The 22,470-nt window shown below is 38.9% G+C and overlaps 1 protein-coding gene across 1 annotated transcript; it reads right to left on the reverse strand.

The window, feature by feature from the left end:
* Positions 1-11,237: 11,237 nt before the first annotated feature.
* On the reverse strand, positions 11,238-12,499 carry LOC142176401 (uncharacterized). The gene is made up of 2 exons (XM_075243985.1): positions 12,148-12,499; positions 11,238-11,791 (listed from the first exon to the last, which is right to left on the reverse strand). Exons 1-2 carry the CDS (start codon positions 12,497-12,499, stop codon positions 11,238-11,240), a joined length of 906 nt encoding a protein of 301 aa, XP_075100086.1.
* Between the last annotated feature and the right edge of the window lie 9,971 nt (positions 12,500-22,470).

Here is a 22,470-nt window from a genome sequence, read left to right on the forward strand (position 1 = left end):
TCGTGATTTGATTCTAGAGGAGGCTCATAGTTCCCGGTACTCTATTCATCTAGGCGCCGCCAAGATGTATCCAAACTTGTGGCAGCATTATTGGTAGAGGAGGATAAAGAAGGATATTGTTGCGTATATATCTCGGTGTTTGAATTGTCAGCAGGTAAAGTACGAGCATCAGAGACCTGGTGGTTTGCTCTAGAAGATTGAAATTCCTGAGTGGAAGTGGGAGCGTATCACTATGGACTTTGTTGTTGGACTCCCATAGACTTAGAGGAAGTTCGACGCAGTGTGGGTTATTGTGGATAGGCTGACTAAGTCAGCTCATTCTATCTTATGGCAGTTTTCTATTCTTCTGAGCGATTGGCAGAGATTTATATCCGGGAGATTGTTCGTCTTCATGGTGTGCCCGTGTCTATTATTTTTGACCAAGGTACGCAGTTTACCTCGCATTTTTGGAAGGCAGTTCATCATGAGTTGGGTACTCGGGTTGAGTTGAGTACATCATTTCATCCTCAAACGGACGGATAATCCAAGCGTACCATTCAGATTTTGGAGGATATGCTCTGAGCATGTGTTATTGACTTTGGAGGTTCGTGGGAACAGTTCTTGCCATTAGCAGAGTTTGCCTACAACAATAGTTACCAGTTGAACATCCAGATATCTCCCTATGAGGCTTTATATGGTAGGTAGTGTCGGTCACCGGTTGGATGGTTTGAATCGGGAGAGGCTCGGTTGTTGGGTACAGATTTAGTACATGATGCCTTGGATAAGGTTAAGATCATTTAGGATAGGCTTTGTACAGCTCAGTCTAGGAAAAAGAGTTACGCCGACCGCAAGGTTCGTGATGTGGCATTCATGGTCGGAGATCGAGTGTTGCTTCGGGTGTCGCCCATGAAGGGCGTGATGAGATTTGGGAAGAAAGGCAAGCTAAGCCTTAGATTCATTGGTCCTTTTGTGATTCTTGATCGAGTGGGAGAGGTGGCTTACAGACTTGCATTGCCGCCGAGTTTATCAACTGTGCACCCAGTGTTTCATGCATCCATGCTTTAGAAGTATCACGGCGATCCATCCCACATGTTAGACTTCAGCACTGTCCAGTTGGACAAGGACTTGACCTATGAGGAGGTGCTGGTAGCTATTCTAGACCGGTAGGTTTGTCAGTTGGGATCGAAGAATTTCCCTTCAGTTCGTGTGCAGTGGAGAGGTCACCCTGTTGAGGCAACAACCTGGGAGTCCGAGTCCGATATGCAGAGCCATTATCCTTATCTTTTCACCGACTCAGGTGTTTTTCTATGTCCGTTCGAGGACGAACAGTTGTTTTAGAGGTGGAGAATGTGATGACCCGAAAGGTTATCTCTTGTTTTAGAAGTCAAAACTGTGTTTCGAGGCCTTAAAAATCTCTTTTTGTCTCACCTCGATTTGCGTGCACAGTCCGGGCACATTTTCGGAAAGCTTTTATGTGAAATTTTAGAAAAATAATAAATTTGGTCATTAAAATTGGTTAAAGTTGACTTTGGTCAACATTCCTGGTAAACAGACCTGGACCCGTGATCGGACGGTCCCGTAAGGTCCGTAGTAAAATATGAGACTTGGGCATATGCCAAGAATCAAATTTCGATGTCCTAAGCCTTAGAAAAGAAGTTTTAAAGAAAATTGTTTGCTAGAAAATATAAAGGCTTTTAGAAGTGATATGACGCATTTTCTTGATGGTAACAGGCCTGTATCTTGGTTTTGGAGCCCGGTACAGGTTTAAAATAATAATTAAGTCGAATCTGTGAAATTTGATAAGAATTGAAGTTGAATTGGTATAAATCGGACCCTTAGTTGAGAAAATGGAAATTTCAATGTTCTTGAAGAATTTCATGAATTTGAGGTTAAATTCGTAGTTGTTGATGTTATTTTGATGATTTGATCGTACGAGTAAGTCCATATGATGTTTTTAGACTTGCGTGCTAGTTTGGTTTGGAGCCCCGAAGGCTCGGGTGAGTTTTGGATAGGCCACAGAGTAAAATTGGACTTATAGGGTTGCAATTGCGACATCTGCACCTGATAAGTGGGATTTTTTGATGGGATTCTTCTTCATTTCTTAACTTTTTCAAACCTAAACATCCCATAGGCAATTTTCTTGAAGAGAGTTCTTCCCCAAATCATAGGTAAACAATTTCTAACTTATTTTCTTCAATCTATAACATCTTTTTACATGATTTCACTTCAAAATATAGGGGTTTTTTCACGGGAAATCGGGTGTTTTTGGGTAGAAGTTAGGATTTTCAAATTTTGGGGATTTGGACCTCAATTTGAGGTCCAATTTCAAAACTAATTACATATTTGAGTTCGTGAGTGAATGGGTGATAGGGTGTTGGTTCGAACTTTGGGTCTTGACCAAGCGGGCCCGGGGTCAATTTTTTACTTTTTGGGGAAAATAATGGAAAATCTATTTTCATGCACTAGAATTGGTTTATTTAGCATTTATTCATTTTTTAAGTAAATTGTAATTAGATACAAGCGAATTGGAAGAGGAATTGAGAGGTAAAGCAGTAGTTGAGGCTCAATCTTGTCCGTGGAATCGAGTTAAGTGTTTGGCATAACCTTAGCTTGAGGGAGTAGGAGTTGTGGTCTATTTTCTATGTGTTAGTATTGAGTACGACGTATAGGTGTGGTGAAGAGTATCTATACGTTGGTGTCAAGCATGCCTGTAAGTCTTATATCATGATTGTTGTGACTCTATTATATATAGATCATGCTCAAATTGATGATTATTAATGTTGAACAAATCTTATGAAAGTTTCTTGATAATTGATTATTGTTGAGAATTGGCACAAGTTGAGCTTCATTTGGTAAAGTAATTGTTGAAAACGAGATTGGTTATAGCTGAATCCCTTGCCGGGATGTTATTGTTGATATTGTTGATTCCCTTGCCGGGACATTATTGTTGATTCCCTTGCGGGACTTATTGTTTCTATTGTTTAGGTGTGGAAGAGTGTAAAACACGAAGAGTGATGCCATGCATGATATTATGACTGAGTATAATGCATAAAAGGTGATGCCGTGCCGATATTATGAGTGTTAATGCACAAAAGGTGATACCGTACCATGATTTGAGAGTTAATGCACGAAGAGTGATACTGTGCCGATATTGTGAGGTATAATGCACGAAGGGTTATGCCGTGACATGATTATGTGAGGTAAAGTACGAAGGGTGATGCCGTGCCGTTTCTGTTGTTTCATATGGTGAGGACGAGACTAAAAGATCGAAGGCTGATGTCGTGCACATATTACTGTTTCATCATTTTGTTGATATAGTTGTGATGTTCATTATGCTTCTTTATTAATGCTTCTTTATTGGTCTACCGTTAGAATCTGATATTCCCTGCAGCATGTCCCCTTCCTACCTTATCTTGTTGATTCCTGTTATTATGGTTTTGTCTGTATATGAATTAACTGCACATGTATATATGATTGTCGTGCCCTAGCCTCATCACTACTTCGCCGAGGTTAGGATCGACACTTACTCAGTACATAGGTCGGTTGTACTGATACAACCTCTGCACTCTTTTATGCAGATTTCGGTACCGAACCCGGTTAGTAGCTAAGGTAGCTGCCTTCAGTCCAGGGAGACCAAGGTAGATCTGCTGCCATCTGCAGAGCCTGGAGTCCCCCTTCCCTATTTTAGTTTTCTGCTGTCTCTTTTATTTCCGAGAATAGTTTTACTTTCTTTTCAGTCCAATATTTGTAGTAACTCGTAGATGTTCGTGAAGTTGTGACACCAGATCCGAGGGCAGACTTGTATTGGATTATTTGATCATGTTATAACTCTTCCACATTTATCATCTGTTTAACTTTAGTTTCTGCTTATAACTGTTTGGGATTGATTGTTACTGTGTAGAACCCTAATAGATGGCTTGCCTAGCTTTCACGAGTAGGCGCCATCACGTCTTCCGAGGGTGAAAAAGTCGGGTCGTGACATGCAGTAGGCTTCAATAGTTTTGACCATTTTTCTTGGCAGAAGGAACATCTGAGCCCAATAGGATTGTATGCCAAATAGCACAGTTTGTACTAGATGAACCCTCCCAGCGTATGACAGCTTCTTAACTGTCCAAGATGAAATTTTAGCCACCATTTTGTCTATTAATGATTTCCACTGAATCATAGAGCTTTTTTGTGGAGAAGATGATTCTTCCTTACTTAATGAAAGTTCACCTAACACATAACCAAGCTTATTTAGTATCAGATCTCTAGAGGTTTGAGAGACTCCTTCAAAATAAACTGAGCTTTTGTCCAAATTGGCTTGTATTCCGGATGCATCAGAGAAATCCATGAGGCATATTTGAGTTATAGAGACAGATGATACTTCTCCTTTGGCAAATAAGAGCAAGTCATCTGCAAACACAAATGAGTGACTCCTAGTTTGGCACATTTGAGATGGTATCTAAAAGCACTATCTTCTTTTAACCTACTGAGATTTTGCTTATGTACTCCATAACTATAGTAAATAAGAAAGATGACATTGGGTCACCTTGTCTTAAAGCTCTTGCAGCATCAAAGGGATCTATAGGTCCTCCATTAATCAAGACAGAATAGTTTAATGTTCTAACACATTCTAGAACCCAGTGAATGAAACTTATTCAAGCCGTTTAGACAACTTCTAAAATGTTTCGTTAAAAGAGTTCTTCTTCTTTTTTTGGTAGAAAAGAAAACTATGCAGTGAACAAGGATATCATTGACTTTCTTCATCGAAAAGTTTGTCTAAAGAACATTTTGTAATTACTTTGCTAGTGGCGATATGAGCTTCGTGACAGCAGTTGTAATATAGAAAATAAAATATCAATATCGTACCGAAATATATACTTATAAGTTACACAATACACATATGATATTCGGTATTTAAAAATAAAGTGTCAATATCATACCAAAAAATATACTTATAAGTTACACAATACACATATTATTGATTCTAATATAAATATTAAAGTTCTAAATTTTAGTTTCCGTTATATTTATAGTCTTTTTTTAACCTTTACAACTTTTTTTTAACTATTCTTGTTTTTCCCTCTTTTCTTTGGTTGCCTACATACGTTTCAACCTTTCTTCTATCCAGGTTTAGCATTTTTTATTTTCATCTTTTTTTTCCACTATATTATAATGTTTTTATTTTTGTACTTGTTAGTACATTACTTAAGAATATTATTGTCTATGCCTTTTTATACTAGTAAATATTCGAGCCGAATAAACCGAATAATTTATCAGACGGAATAAAACGAAATCGAGAAGAGAAAATTTGAATCATACCTAATTTAAGTAGGTATGATATTGGCATAGCATTTTAAGAAACCGAATACCAAAAAATATCGAATCGAAATATTTAAATATCATAATGTACCGACCGACAAACACCCCTAGTTATCCGTTAGGGGTCCGTCCGAAATAAAAGAAAAACTGGTAGAAGTTGGAGCAGCACTAGCAAGTGAGTGATTGGTGAGGGGTAAAATTTTAAATTCAACGAAAGTTATCAAACTCCAGCTTTGCAAATAACGATTTTAATAGTTGTGAGCGAAGTTATGGCTAAACACCTCACTACCACACTGATTGAACAATAAAGTGACTCAAACTTGACTTATGATTGTATATTATGCTACAAAATACGATGAAAATCACTAATATATGTGTAATTACGTAGAGATTGTGTATTTAAAAAAACACTAAAGATGGAAAACGGTAGTAAAGAAATTTCCATGCAATTAGTTTTTAGTGTAACGACCCGATTAGTTGATAAAGGGTGAAAAGTGCATGTTTTGAGTGTATTTATGTATTAATTCTTATGTGAGTTGCGGGAGTTCACACTACTTTTGAAGTAAAAATGCGCACATTACGTGTTTCTTATTTGTGGGAACGAACTTGCGCAAAAAAGAATCAAATAGGAGCAAAATTGGCGAAAGAAAAGCTGAAGGCAGAAATCTGGGATAGTGAATCGCCAAACCGGGAGTGGACCAGAAAAATATCAGCTTTTCTAATCCGAATTAGGAGAAGCCAAGCCCGCCCCATAAACAAAACAATATAAATATGATAGTTAGCCACTTTTTGAAGGAGAGAAGGCCTTAGGGAATCAAGAACATACTTGGAATCAGAGAGAAGCCATAACAGAGTTCAAACCGTGGAATTCATCTTGAGTTCTCTTTTTCCCTTCTATTATTGATTTTTATATATTCTTGGAAATTAATTGATATTGCTACCATGACTATGCGTGGCTAAACTCGTTCATTCTAGGGTTATGATTTTACATGAATGTTGGTATTCGAATATTGATTTGATGATTTAATTTATCATATTAGGTTGTTTATTCATATCATGAGCCTAATCATTTTACTGCCTAGCTAACAGTAAAATACTATGTATGAATCTTGAGTTGAACTTGAAAGATGTAATTCTTGATTGCAGTAGGATTGAATAGAGCGTGATCTTGAACCTAGTCATTGGGGAATTGATTTGCGAATACGGATAGAAATATACCTATTTGCCGTACTTAGCCAATTACACAAGAGATTATTAATGTGTTCTTTTCATCTCTAATCTCATCGAAATATAGGGTTTACAATAAATTCAATAGGCGAGTAGAAGTTATCGAATTTCTACGAGTATTATTGTCCTTGCACGTTAATAACCTAGCTAAATTAATAAGTCGAGTTGATTAAAGAATTCAACATGATTATTAGTTAACCATGACCCTGGAATATTATTTCTCATTGAATTAAATCTTTCATGCTAAGTGTGCTAGTTAATTAGTTCTACTTTTAATCGCAATTCTAGTTCATAGAATTAATTAAACAAAAAATCACCTTGAAATTGTTCTTGACTCGGTAAATTAGAAATTTCTTGAGTTAGTTTATAGTTGATCACAAGTCCTCATGGGAACGATACTCTATTCACTCTTTATTACTTGATTGATCGCGTATACTTGTGTGTGCGATTTAGGGCAACACCGAATGTTTTGAGAATTTGCATCCCGTTCGGTGTTTTAAAATCTCGAGTAGTTTCGTATTATGTTAAATGACTTGCGTGTATAGTCGAGTTGGGTTTTAGGATGATTCAGGATCAATTTGAAAGAAGGATTCTTATTCTAGAAGCTTAAGAGGTAAGAGTTGATCGGAGTTTGACTTTTGTGTAGACGACTCTGAAATGGTGTTTTGATGATTACAATAGCTTCATATGGTGATTTTTCATTTAGGCGTGCATACGGATTTGGATTTGGAGGTCCGTAGGATAATTTGATGCATTTTGGCAAAAATTGAAAAAAATAAAGTTTTGGAAGGTTGAGAGGTTTGACCGGGAGTTGACTTTGTTGATATCTAGTTTGGATTTTGATTCCGATAGTTGGTATAGCTCCGTTGTGTCATTTGGATCTTGCATGCAAAATTTGACATCATTCCGGGTTGAATTGATATGATTCGGTGCGAGTTGTAGAAGTTAGAAGTTCATAACCTCATTAAGTTCGATTCGAGGTGTGATTTGTAGTTTCGATGTTATTTGATGTGATGTGAGGCCTCGAGTAGGTCCGTGTTATGCTATGGAACTTGTTGATATGTTTCAACGGGGTCACGAGGGCCTCGGGTGTGTCTTGGATGGTTCCCAGTCTATTTCTTCTTGCTTTTGGGTTGCTGGTTTCTAGTGTTGATGTTGCTCTTCGCAATCGCGAAGATGAAGCTGCGATTGTGAAGTGATTCTGGGAAAATCAGTATTTTTGCTCATCGCGGACGCGACAGTGGGCATGCATTCGCGAAGGTGAAGCTGGTTGTTGTTTGTGTAGGGTGTTACGCGTTCTCATAATGGAATTGGTGACTGGTGGAATGTTACTCATTGTGTTCGCGAAGGTTGGCCAATCTATCATCACGTTCGCGAGGTTTTTCCCGCAGCGTAAGCAGTGATTTTTGTGCTCCGCGGCCGCGAAGGGTGTTCCACGATCGTGTAAGAGGAATGCCTGGCTAGAGTTATAAGAACTCTATTTCGAGGGTTTGGCCATTTTTATCATATCTTGAGTTGTAGGTATCACGACCCATATTTTTCACCCTCGGGAGTCGTGATGAAGCCTACTAGTGAAAGCTAGGCAAGCCAACTATTACGATTAATCTATCCTTTTCATTTTTCATATCTTAACAATTACAAGTTAACATATTACAAACAGTGGAGATAACAATGCAGATGAAGAAAATATAACAATTAAGCTAATACCAATACGAATCTATAAACATAAACCACCCAGAATTTGTATCATAATTTCACGGACTATCTAAGAAAAACTACACATAGGGTCTGAACAAGAAAGTACATGTCTGTCTCTGAAATAGAAAAGAATAGAAAGAAACTAGATAGGAAGGGGACGCCAAGGCCTGCGGATGCCTGCAGGACTACCTCGGGTCTTTGATGGACTGAAGGCAGCAACCCCTAGCTAAGGTCTGCATGCTCTAGTATCGGAATCTGCAAAAAAGAGTGTAGAGTGTAGTATCAGTACAACCGACCCCATGTACTGAGTAAGTGTCGAGCCTAACCTCGGTGAAGTAGTGACGAGGCTAGGACACAACAAACAAATAACCTGTAGTTAAACAGTATCTAGCAGAATAACATTAATAGAAGTAATTCAAAAGTAACGGGAGAGGGGTAACATGCTATGGGGGAAATACCAACATAAAAAATCATAGTAATAGAGGAATAAGACAGTTAAGATATTTGAACCGAAATTAGCAAGAAATCATAACAAACAGGCAACAAGTGCACGACATCACCCTTCTTGCTTTATCTCTCTTCCTCACCATGTAAATATTACAAATGTGCACGACATCATCCTTCGTGCTTTATCTCTCTTCCTCACCATATGCATCAATATCAATGTAAATTTACACGACATCACCCTTCGTGCTTTATCACTCTTTCCTTACCATATGCATGAGTATGAATGTGCACGACATCACCCTTCATGCTTTATCTCTCTTTCCTCACCCAAACAATTGCAACAACAACATCCCGTCAAGGGAATCAACATCAAAAATAAATACATCCCGGCAAGGGAATCAACAATAAGAATTAAATACGTCCCGGCAAAGGAATCAGCTATAACCAAACTTGTACCAGCAAGTAACTTCACAAATGAACCTCAACTGGAGCCAATGCTCAATAATAAACAAATAACAAGAAGATAATTATAAGTCTTGCTCAACATGGATAATCAACAATTTAGGCATTTGTAGTACATTAAGAAACACAACGATCACAATTTAAGACTCACGGGCATGCTTGACACCAACTTATACATACTCGTCACCATACCTATATGTCGTACACTACACTAGCACATAGCAAATAAGGCACAATACCTATTCCCTCAAGTTAAGGTTAGACCAAACACTTACCTCGAACTTCCACAGCTAACTCAAGCCTCAAACACCGCTTTCCCTTTAGAATTCGCCTCCAATTTATTTGTATCTAACCCAAATTAATTTAACAACATCAATAAATGCCAATGAATTCGACCCCAATGCTAATTTATAGATTTTCTATCATTTTTCCTTAAAAAGTCAAAAATCGACCCCGAGCCCGCTTGGTCAAAACTTGAGGTTCGGACCAAAAACCGATCACCCATTCACTCATGAGTTCGGATATGTAATTAGTTTCAAAATCTGACTCCAACGCGAGGTCTAAATTCCAATTATTCAAAAAGCCCTAACTCTACCCAAATTCCCAATTTCTACCATAAAACCCTAGATATTTGGATGAAGATTGATGAAGTGCAAAGGAAAATTGAAAGAAAATGGTTTAGAATCATATACCAATACTTCGGGGAAGAACTTGCTTCTCAAAAATCGCCTTAATGCTCTCTAGTTTTTGAAATATGAAAATGTGGGCTAAATCCCAATTTTGCTACTGTTTTAAGTGTTGGGCGACAGTGTTCATCGCGTTCGCGTGAGTACTGTCGCGTTCGCGAAGAGCTGCTAGTTGAGGACTTACGCGATTGCTGGAGAAGCTTCGCGTTTGCGAATGCTTAGCCCAGCCCTGACTTCGCGTTCGCGATAAAGGGGTCGCGTTCACGTAGTTCTCCTTAGGTTCCCTGACCAGCCCATCCTAAAGCTACGCGTTTACAGTTGAACGGTCGCGTTCGCGTAGAGCAAACCCCCCCAATGCTCCGCGTTCACGACCTGGGTCTCGCATTCGTATAGGGTAAAATCCTCCCCAGCCCTGTTTCCATTTCGCGATCGCGAGAATGGCTTTGCAACCGCGACACACAAAACGTTTGTGCACCAGAAGCAGCAAAACCTGCAAATTTTCTAAGTGTAAAAACATCCCGTGGTCTATCCAAAACTCACCCGAGCCCTCGGGGCTCCAAAACAAACATGCACACAACCCTAAATACATTATACAGACTTACTCGTGAGATCAAATCGCCAAAATAACGCCTTGAACTATGAGTTTAGCATCAAAATTAAAAAAATTCTCAATAACTCTTCAAGTTCAAATTTTCACAACCGAAGGTCTGATTCACGTCATATGAAGTCCGTTTCTTACTAGATTTTACAGGTATGACTTAAATACTATATAAAACCTATACCGGGCTCCGACACCAAAATACGGGGCCGATACCATCAAATTCAAATATTTTTAAATTTTTCAGAAACTCTTATAATTTCAGGTAAAAACTTTTCTTCAAAAATTTATTTCTCGGGCTTGGGACCTCGGAATTTAGTTCCGGGCATACACCCAAGTTCCATATTTTCCTACGGACCCTCCGGGACCGTCAAATCACGGGTCGGGTCTGTTTACCCAAAATGTTGGCCGAAGTCAACTTAAATTTAATTTCAAAGGCAAAATTATCATTTTTTGGTAATTAAACACTTTTATTACCAAGTAAATATTTACAATATATACCTAGAGACTAAACTTCTCTACTCTCCTTTGTTGGACATGAAGCCCCAATGTAAGGATACTACATTACCCCCTAACCTACCGTATTCCTTTCTAGATTATACTGGGTAACAGTTCATATTACTTAGGTAGGCATCCAACTTTTTACAACTTTGAGCTCGTATATGAATTTCCTGCACTATCACTTTCACTATACTCACAACATTGACTTTTTCCTTTTGAAATATACTCTTATTCCTAGCTTGCCAGACATGATAAATAACTGCAGCCAAAGTAATTCTGTATAACTCTGCTCCAACACTCTTTCCTGTTGCTTTCTCCACTGCCCATTGTACTTCTTAATGCCATTGTTTTTTCCTTCTCATGATCCCTTCCCATTGTAACAGTTTCTGCCATATTTCCCATGCTACATCACATTCAAAGAAGAGATGTTGAACTATTTCATTGCTCCGTTGACATAGTGAACATACTGTTTCCTCCATTAAGCCCCATCTAGCAAGTCTTTCCTTGGTAGCTAGTCTGTCTAGGATTGCCAATCTTAGGATGAAAATCCATTTAGGCATCCCCTTGTTATTGCATACTAGCCCTCTCCATGGCACCTTTTGGAAGCCCCCTTGTAGTCTTTTGTACATCTGTTTGGTGGAAAAACTATCTAGTTGCGTCACATCTTCTTCTGAATATCCTGCCTCTTGGAATTGCGCCTTTGCTTTGAAGATCTTATGTATTACCCAGGATGCATTCCTAGGCTCTGTGTCCCAAGTACTTTTCCCTTTTATATAATACGTATGGACCCATTGCACCCACATTTTCTCCTTCATTTTACATATATTCCATAGCAACTTACAAATAGCTGCTTTATTCCATATCTCTATGTTGATGAAGTTTAGTCCCCCTGCTGATTTAGGTACACATAGTTTGTCCTAAGCAATCAGTGCCTTTATTGTTGGTTCAACATTCCCAGTCCATAGAAATCTCCTACATATTGTCTCAATGAATTGTATAATCTTCTTTGGTAGTATGAAGACTTGTGCCCAGTAGTTATGAAGTTTTTCCAATACGCTTTTGATCAATGTTGCTCTCCCTGTATAAGATAATAACTTGGTTGTCCAGCATTGCACTCTACTCAACATCTTGTCAATCAAGGGCTCACATTGGACTATTGACAGTCTCTTTGTACTCAATGGGACACCAAGATATCTAAAGGGTAGTTTACCTTTAGTATATCCTAGTATTTCCAGAATTCTTTACTGCACCCTGTTGTCAACTCCACCAAAGTATACATTGCTCTTCCAGAAGCTTTGGAGAATCTTTGAAACTGATTATGAATTTCCACCACAGATTTTTCCTCTCCCTTGCAGAATAGCAGTAGGTCATCAGCAAATTCTAACTGTATGAGATTCAGTTTAGCACACCTTGGATGGAACTTGAAGTTTTTGTTGTTTCCTAGCTGCTTGAGTAATCTACACAAGTACTCCATTGCTATGACAAAAAGCAGTGGTGAGAGTGGATCTCCCTGCCTTAGACCTCTCTTTGCTTCAAATGGCTTGATTGGCTTCCCATTTAAGATTATTGAGTAAGGTACTATGCTTATGCTTGCCATCACCCAATTTACATATTTTTATGGAAATCCCATCAGCCTCATTACTTGTTCCACATAAATACATTCTACTGAATCAGTTCCAGGTACAAGTTGTCATGGCTCATTATAATGTTGTTTGTGATCACTCTTCCAGGTACAAAGGTTGTTTGACAATTATCTATCACCTTTGGCAAGATTTCTTGCAATCTGTTTGTTAAGATTTTGGATATGATCTTGTACAGAACAATGCAACATGATATAGGTCTAAATTCTTTAATATTGCTGGGATTCTTCACTTTTGGGATCAGAGTTATAGTAGTACAATTGATTTGCTTACACATTTCTGAATTGTCAAAGAATTCCAATACTGCTTGAGTCACCTCCTTGCCTATTATATGCCATGCTTTCTTGTAGAAGAAAGCACTGTATCCATCACAGCCTGGAGCTTTGTTGTCATCAATACTCTGAAGTGCTTGTTTAACCTCCTCTTCAGTTACTTCTCTTATCAGATTCAATTGTTGTTGTCTATTCAGGTTGTTCCCCTGCTTCATTACTTCTGAGTTTACTGCTGGCAATTGTATTGCTGCTGTTCCTAGTAGATTTTTGTAAAATTTTAGAATCTTCTCTTCCATATTTGTAGCTGTATTTAGTAACTGACCTGCATTATTAAACAAACAACCTATATGGTTAGTGGCTTGTCTACTCTTAATGCAAGCTTGGAAATAAGTTGTGTTTGCATCTCCCAAGTTGAGCCATTTGATCCTTGACTTTTGCCTCATAATGCTTTCCTCAATTTTAATCCATTTAGCTAGATCCTTCCTTGCTTCTTTTTCTATTGTTATACCTTCTGTACTGCAGCCAGGTCCATCCCTTTGCTTCTGAATCCCTTCCAACTTTAGTCTTGCTTCTTGGATTCTTTGCACAGTATTGTTAAATTCTTGTCTATTCATCTGCTTCAATTTGCTCTTTATCATCTTGAGTTTCCTCCATACTCTGGTAATTGTTTTTCCTTCTTTTCTTTTTCTCCGGCATTCATACACAGCATCCTCAAATCCTTTATGTTGTACCATAAAGTTAAAGAACTTGAAAGGTCTCCCACCATTCTGTTGCTCAAAGTCCATTGTTAAACTTAATGGACAATGATCTGAGAACCTAGGTTGCAATGTCCTTCCTTCCATTACAGGACATTTTTGAATTCAGGCAGCATTAACAAGAATTCTATCAATTTTGCTGTGAACATGGTTGTTAGACCACGTATACTTTCTTCCTACTGTATTTAATTCAGTTAGTCCATTCCTCCAGATGAAATCTTTGAAGTTTTTCACTTCAAATTCCTGTACTGTTGTCCCTTGAGCCCAATCTTCATTAGTCAAGATGGTGTTGTAGTCTTCCATTAACACACAAGGATCAGTAGCACCAGCCATTGCTTTTTCCATATCTTCCCATAGTCTTTTCCTATCCTTTATTTTATGCATACCGTATACAGCACCAAATCTGAATTTATTGCTATTTTGACTCTCTATGACTTCCCCTATTATGTATTGTTGGTGCATTCCATACCCTTCAAAGTCTACCCTTGTTTGATCCCAAGCAATCCATATTCTACCACCTGGAGCCTGTGAATAATTTGCTATCCATCTCCAGTTATTGAAGATCTTCTTTATGATACCTTCTGCCTTTGTTTTTTTAACTCTATTCTCCAAAACTGCTATAAGCACTACCTTATTCTGCCTAATAAATTTTTTTAGTTCCTTTTTCTTATACACCTTATTCATACTTCTAACATTCCACACTATGATGTTTATCATTATAAATTTCTTTGATTATTGTTACCCCCTCTGCCTCTATCCCTATGCAGTTCCATATCTTTGCCTTGTTCCCTTGTCATTTGGACTAGCCTTTGTGCAGTATCTACCAAAGCTGTGAAAGCATTTCCAGTGTTAACTTCTGTCTCATCTCTTCCATCTCCATTCTTCTTTGTAGCAGATTTATTTTTTGCCAATTGCCATTTTCTTCCTTTAAATTGTTACTTTGTATCCCATCACTGACTTCTTCCAATTGCTGCAGGAATCTTCCTCTTGTATCAATTTTATAAGTCTTGGGATCTAGATTTCTTACAACTTTCCATATCTTTCCTTGATTCTGCATACCATATGTTTGCTGCCCCATCTCTTGCTTCTGAACTTCGTTGTTGTGGCATGAATGACCAATTTGACAGCAAGTTTGCAGTACTGGTGTTTCCAGTCATACTGTACCAATTGCTCAATCACTTTGACATTAGGTCAACCAGCTTAATTGTCCCAGGTAGTGTTCTAGTTATATCAATTTCTATAAGGATCCGAGCATATGAGATCCTATCAGCCACAGTTGTGCAAGCATCAGCATACAAAGACTTCCCTAGTCCACTTCCAATTTTGCTAAGCGCCTTATTACTCCAGTACTTCAGTGGGAGTTTTGGGAATTTAACCCATAGCAGAATAGTTTTCAAAACCTCTTCATTAAAGTCAAATCCCTCAGCCCAAGCTTTTAGTATTATAGGTCTACTGTTCATAGTATAAGGCCCATTCATAAACACTTCATCTCTTTCTTCAACACTATTCAATAAAATTGTGAAATATCCATCACTATGATATAGTACCTTAGGTTTTCTGACTTTTCCCCATTGAGCAGCAACAAATCGTTCAATAGCTCCTATTGTTGGAGTATTTCCAACTACATACATTATTAGAGCTCGATTCCATTTCTGTTTCTCCTCAGTTATATCTTCTTCCAGGATCTGTACTACTACTTCACCTTCTTGTATCACTGGTGGAATATATGTTAGATCCATTCCTTTTGCAGCTAATTTGTTGTCTTGCAATAATCCAGCCCATGACCTTCCCAGATTGGTTGGTTTCGTCTGGTTCTGCCTGTCTTCCTCAGCTCGTATATTCATTGTTCCATTTCCTTGCTCCTTTACCATACTGTTTGTTACTGTTTCATTGGGTTTTGCTCTGCTAGTGCTTGCATCTCCAATGGCAACCGGTGTTACATTCATCCTGGGCATCCCTAGATTAGAGGGATTCACTGGGGTATCTGAATTAACACGATTGCAGCTTAGATCTGGCCAATTTAGCTCACAATCACTGTCGAGATCCAATTCCTCTTCCTGCATTTTCCCCTTTGCATGTTGTTTTCCTTGTTCCTTTGAGTTGCTTTCCTTGATTCCACGATCAATTAGTAACAATTTGGACTGATTTTTCCTTGGCCTCCCTCTTCCTCCCATTTCCGGTGGTGGCGCAGTTATCTCATCTAACGTGCTCCAAAATTTACATAAAAGCATTCCGAATATACGCCCGGACCGTGCACACAAATCGAAGTGAGATAAAAAGAGGTTTTTAAGGCCTCACAGAATTCACTTTTAAATCAAGTGATGACATTTTGGGTCATCACAGTAGGTCTCGGATTTGAGCGATTTTTAAGCGGTTCTTCATGTATTGGTTTGGGGTAAATGTTCTCAATCTGGATTTGATTTTATTTCATTATTCCATCTTTATTTTTATCATTAAATTAATGATTTGAGTTGGGAAAAATGGAAATTTTGTAAAATCTTTAAAAAATTTAAAATGAGGATTTGGAGGACGATTCGATATCGGAAATTGATAATTTTGGTGACTCATATCGGAATGGGTGTTTGAATTTTGTAATTTTGGTCGGGTTCTAAGGTACGGGCCCATGGTTGACTTTTTGAGTTAACTTTTTATTTCTCTTTCAAGATCAAAACTTTATTATACTGAATCGTTTCCTATGAATTTTATTTATGATATGAAGTTATTTTAGCTAGATTTGAGCCGTCCGGATGTTGTTTCACACAAGATTTTTTTTAGAGTATCGGTCTAGCTTCTTTCAGATAAGTATCATGTGAAGTCATTTGTGCTAATTGAGTCATTTGCGCTACTTGTGTCATGTGAAGGCCGGTACGCGAGGTGACGAGTACGTACTCGGGCTTATTTATTGGAACGTGACCATTGTAGGCTCTTAGGTTATTTTGCTCAATTAAAAATAAATTTGACTTATCATGTTAAATTCTCCATTTACCAAATTCACTCTTACATGTCTTAATTGGAGTTTATTAATTTATGTTTTACCCTTGTTGCCAATAAACTCTTATCTACCTTAACTAAAGTTGTCACCTCTTTTATTGCCATGCTATCTTTTCCGTAATTGCTTAATCTTAATTGAAATTATTATTATCTTTTCCATAATTTCTTAACCTTAATTGAAGTTATTATTATCTCTTTTGTAATTGCTTAGCCTTAATTGAAGTTTGAAGTTTGTTATCCCTTTCATTGTTAATGTATTCTTATTTGGGGTCATTGATTCATGTTACCTCTCGTATCGTCGAATTGTACTTTTGTGAAATTTTTATTACACATTATCTCTCCCTTGTTGAGCTATTCTTGCTGAGACCATTATTCCCTGTTGTGTCTTTCTCTATAAGCTCATTCTTCCGTTTATTTGTGTTCTGAAGTTCTTGTGTTGATTTGCTTGTCGTACTCTTGTGTTATTGTTGTTGTTGTTGTTATTGTTGTTGTTATACTCAGTGTTGTTGAGTTGAGAGCTATTGTCACCACCCGAATTTTTCACCCTCGGGAGTCGTGATGGCGCCTACTAGTGAAAGCTAGGCAAGCCAATTATTCTAATTATTTTACCCTTTTCATTTTTAATCCCTTAACAATTGTGAGTTAACATTTTATAAATAGTGGAAATAATAAAGCGGAAGAATGAAATGTAACAATTTACAATAATACTTATACAAATCCATAAACATAAACCACCTAGAACTGGTGTCACAATCTCACAAACTATCTAAGAATACTACAAATAGGGTTCGAATAAAATAGATACATGTCTGTCTCTGAAATAGAAAAGAACAGAAAGAAACTAGATAGGAAGGGGACGCCAAGGCCTACGGATGCCTGCAGGATTACCTCGGGTCTCTTGATGGACTGAAGGCAGCAACCCCTAGCTAAGGTGTGTATACTCCAGTACCAGGATCTACGCGAAAGAGTGCAGAGTGTATTATCAGTACAACCGACCGCATGTACTGAGTAAGTGTCGAGCCTAACCTCAGCGAAGTAGTGACGAGGCTAGGACACAACACAACCAAATAAACCTGTGCAGTTATATCATATACAACAAGTAATAATGACATAAACTAGCAGCTAAAGATGGGAAAGGGAAACATACTCGGGGAATATCATGTACAAGCAGGAATTCAATAAAGAAGCATATGAAACACCTATAATTCAACTGTAAGCAAGAATAAGGAAATCAATGACAAGTGCATGGAATCACCCTTCGTGTTTTTACTCTCGTTCTCACTATAATAATCAATATAATCGACACGACATCACCCTTAGTGCTTTTATTCTCGTCCTTACCCAAGCAACAATCACAAAGCAATTTTGGCGAGGGAATCAATAAAATCACAATAGAATCTCGGCAAGTGAGCAATAGTATATCAATAATATTCCGGCAAGGAAAACAATATCATAAGCAATAACATCCCGGCAAGGGAAAAATATCATAAGCAATAATATCTGGGCAAGGGAAGCAATATCATAAACCTCTTCTCTTTTCCACAATTACTTCACAACTCAATTATCAACTTGAGCCAATGCTCTAAAATGTTCAATTACCAAGACTACTTGCATAAGCCTTGTTCAACATTAGAAATCATCATATTAAGCATGAACAACACATAACAGAATCACAACAATTATAGTATAAGACTCATGGGCAGGCTTGACACCGACGTATAGGTACTCGTCACCACACCTATATATCGTGCTCAACAATTAACACATAGAAAATAAGACACAACTCCTAATTCCTCAAGCTAAAGTTAGACCAAACACTTACCTCAATGCCACAAATACAATCAAGCCTCAACTACTGCTTTACCTCTCTATTCCACTTCCAATTCGCTTGTATCTAGTTACAATTTACTTAACGATATCAATAAATGCTAAATGAATCAATTCTAATGCATGAAATAGGTTTTTCTAAAGATTTCCCCATAAAGTCAAAAATTGACCCCGGACCCACAAGGTCAAAACCCAAGGTTCGACCCAAAACCCGATCACCTATTCACCCATGAACTCAGATATATAATTTGTTTTGAAATCGGACCTCAAATCGAGGTACAAATCCCCAAAAATTGAAAATCCTAAGTTCTACCCAAAATCACCCAATTTCCCATGAAAAACCCTTGATTTTGAATTAAAATCATGTGAAAAGATGTTATGGATTGAAGAAAATGAGTTGGAAATGACTTACTAATGATTTGGAGAAGTTGATGCCTTTGAAAAATCGCCCAAGATGTTTTTAGGGTTTGAAGAGTTGTAAAAATGAATGAAATCCTCTCAAAATTTCATTTAGCAAGTCTTAGATGTCGTAATTGCGAACCCCTTTGGAACTTGTTGTCTTTGCATTTGCGAAGAATTAGTCGCATTCGCGTCTCTGCCCTTTTCGCATTTGCGATAAAAGGGTCGCATTTGCGATCAAGGCCTGCCCAAGCTTGGTTCACATTTGCGACGCCTAGGTCACAATTACCAAGCCTGAGAACTTTGCAATTGGGAAGCCTGGTCTCGCAATTGCGAGATCAGAGGCCTGGGCAAAAATACGAAATATCGGCAATCTCTCCTAAGTCCAATATCACCTCCGTGGCCTATCCAAAACTCACCCGAGCCCTCGGGGCTCCAAACCAAACATGCACGCAAGTCCAAAAATATCATACGGACTTGCTCGTGCAATCAAATCATGAAAATAATATCAACAACTATGAATTAAGCCTCAAATTCATGAAATCTCTCAAGAACATTGAAATTACTATTTTCTCAAATAAAGGTCCGCTTTATACTAACTGAAATCCAATTCTTACCAAACTTCACAGATTCAACTTAATCATTATATAAGACCTGTACGGGGTTCCAAAACCAAAATTACCATCAATTTCAAACATTTTTACATTTCCCAAACTCTTATAATTTCAGTTAAATAATTTCTTTTATAAATTTATTTCTTGGGCTTGGGACCTCGAAATTTGATTCCAAGCATATGCCTAAGTCCCCCATTTTACTACGGACCCTACGAGACCGTCGGATCACGGGTCTTGGTCCGTTTACCAAGAATGTTGACCAAAGTCAACTTTAATTATTTTAAAAAGAAATTTCCTTATTTTAGTTAGTTTTCACATGAAAGCTTTCCGGAAATGCGCCCGGACTGCACACACAAATCAAGGTGAGACAAAAAGAGGGTTTTAAGGCCTTAGAGCATAGAATTTACATTCTCTACCTCTAAAACAATCGTTCGTCCTCGAATGGACATAAGAAAAGTACCTGAGTCGGAGAAAAGATGGGGATATCAGTTTCACATATTGGACTCGGACTCCTAGGTAGCTGCCTCTGTAGGCTGACCTCTCAACTAAACACAAACAGAATCGAAACTCTTCGATCTCAACTAACGAACCTGCCGGAGTAGAATAACTACCGGCTCCTCCTCATAGGACAAGTACTTGTCCAACGGGACAGTGCTAAAGTCTAACACGTGGGATGGATCTCCGTGATACTTCTGAAGCATGGACACAGGAAATACTGGACGCACAGCTGATAAACTCGGCGGAAATGCAAGTCTGTAAGCCACCTCTCCCACTCGATCAAGAATCACAAACGGGCCAATAAAACTAGGGCTAAGTTTGCCCCTCTTCCCAAAGCTCATCACGCCCTTCATAGGCGACACCCGAAGCAACACCCGCTCGCCGACCATGAATGCCACATCACGAACCTTACGGTCGGCATAACTCTTTTGCCTGGATTGAGCTATACGAAGTCTATCCTGAAAAATGTTAACCTTATCCAAGGCATCCTGTACTAGATCCGTACCCAACAATCGAGCTTCTCCCGGCTCAAACCACCCAAACGGCGACCGACACCGCCTACCATATAAAGCCTCATAGGGAGCCATCTAGATGCTCGACTGATAACTGTTGTTGTAGGCAAACTCCGCTAAAGGCAAAAACTGATCCCACGAGCCTCCAAAGTTAATAACACAAGCTCGGAGCATATCCTCAAAAATCTAAATAGTATGCTCGGATAGCCCATCCGTCTGAGGATGAAATGCAGTGCTCAACTTGACCCGTGTGCCCAACTCACTCTGAATTGCCCTCCAAAAATGTGAGGTAAACTGCGTACCTCAGTCCGAAATGATAGACACGGGCACACCATGAAGACGAACAATCTCCCGGATATAGATCTTGGCTAACCTCTTAGAAGAATAAGAAACTACCACAGGAATGAAATGTGCTTACTTGGTCAGCTATCAACAATAACCCACACTGTATCGAACTTCCTCTGAGTCTGTAGGAGTCCAAAAATGAAGTCCATAGTGATACGCTCCCACGTCCACTCAGGAATCTCAATCTTTTGGAACAAACCACCAGGTCTCTAATGCTCGTACTTTACCAGCTGATAATTCAAACACCGAGCCACATATGCAACAATATCCTTCTTCATCCTCCTCCACCAATAATGGTGCCACAAGTACTGATACATCTTAGCGGCGCGAGAATGAATAGAGTACCCGAAACAATGGGCCTCCTCTAGAATCAACTATCGGAGTCCATCCACATTAGGCACACAAATACGATCCTGCATCCTCAAAACTCCATCATCTCCCATTGTAACCTGCTTGTCACCTCCATGATGCATTGTGTCCCTAAGGACACACAAATGAGGGTCATCATACTACTGATCTTTGACACGCTCAAATAATGAGGAACGAGCGACTGTGCAAGCTAAAACATGGTTGGGCTCAGAAACATCCAACCTCACGAACTGATTGGCCAAAACCTGAACATCCAAAGCAAGTGGTCTCTCACCAACCGGAATATATGCAAGACTGCCCATATTGGCTGACTTTCTACTCAAAGCATCGGCCACCACATTGCCTTTCCCCGGATGATATAAGATGGTAATATCATAGTATTTCAATAGCTCCAATCACCTCCTCTTCCTCAAATTTAGCTCCTTATGCTTGAACAAATACTGTAGACTCTTGTGATCTGTGAACATCTCACATGATACGCCATATAAGTAGTGCCTCCAAATCTTCAACGCGTGAACAATGGTTGCTAACTCCAAATTATGAACTGAATAATTCTTCTCATGAATCTTCAACTGTCGTGAAACATAAGCAATGACCTTGCCATCCTGCATCAACACTGCACCAAGTCCAATACGAGATGCATCACAATAAATTGTATATGGCCTTGAACCCGTAGGCAATACCAACACTGACGTTATAGTCAAAACTGTCTTGAGCTTCTAAAAGCTCACCTCACACTCGTCCGACCATCTGAATTGGGCACCCTTCTGGGTCAACCTGACCATCGAAGCCAATTGGTGGGAAATATTTGTGTGCAGCAGATTGGACCCCACTACTTATGACAACTCCCTTCCTCTTTATCGGGCAGTTTTGGTGGCATCGATCATGGCGGGGTACCCAATTAATGTCGGGAAGGTAATGTCTCGAGTTATTACGCAGGTAGTCAGTGAGGGTGACAGAAACTATCCCTTCCCCATCTTCTTGACCATGTACTTCAGGGACCTCAAAGTTGAAAAGAGGCCATTTGATATAAAGGTAAAAGCGAAGGCCCCGTTCTCATGGTACAGTATGCAGGGTGATGACAACCCAGAGAGCAAGAACTTCAAGGGAACAACTACTACTCCAACTGGCCAGTCTGAAGAGCCAGTTGTGGTAGTGGCTCCTACTCAGCCTGCCTCCACTTCTGCAAACATTCCTCTTGGTCCATCTACTTCAGCAGATCCCGAGATACCCTCTTCCTGAGCCTACCCAGTGACTGCACACCGACTAAGTCAGGCTCTTCTCAACCTCAACAACTGGATGCATACAACTTTATCCAAGTTGTTTATCCTCACTACTACAGTGGA

The sequence above is a fragment of the Nicotiana tabacum genome, chromosome 3 (genome assembly GCF_000715075.1).
Source record: "Nicotiana tabacum cultivar K326 chromosome 3, ASM71507v2, whole genome shotgun sequence".
Lineage (NCBI taxonomy): Eukaryota > Viridiplantae > Streptophyta > Magnoliopsida > Solanales > Solanaceae > Nicotiana > Nicotiana tabacum.

Excerpts from the sequence above, each read along its gene's own strand:
- LOC142176401 (XM_075243985.1), bottom strand. The coding sequence starts at position 12,499 with ATGGCAAGCATAAGCATAGTACCTTACTCAATAATCTTAAATGGGAAG. Across the intron at positions 11,792-12,147 it reads GGAGTTGACAACAGGGTGCA|GGGGACTAAACTTCATCAAC; the intron begins GTAAAGAATTCT and ends CTAAATCAGCAG.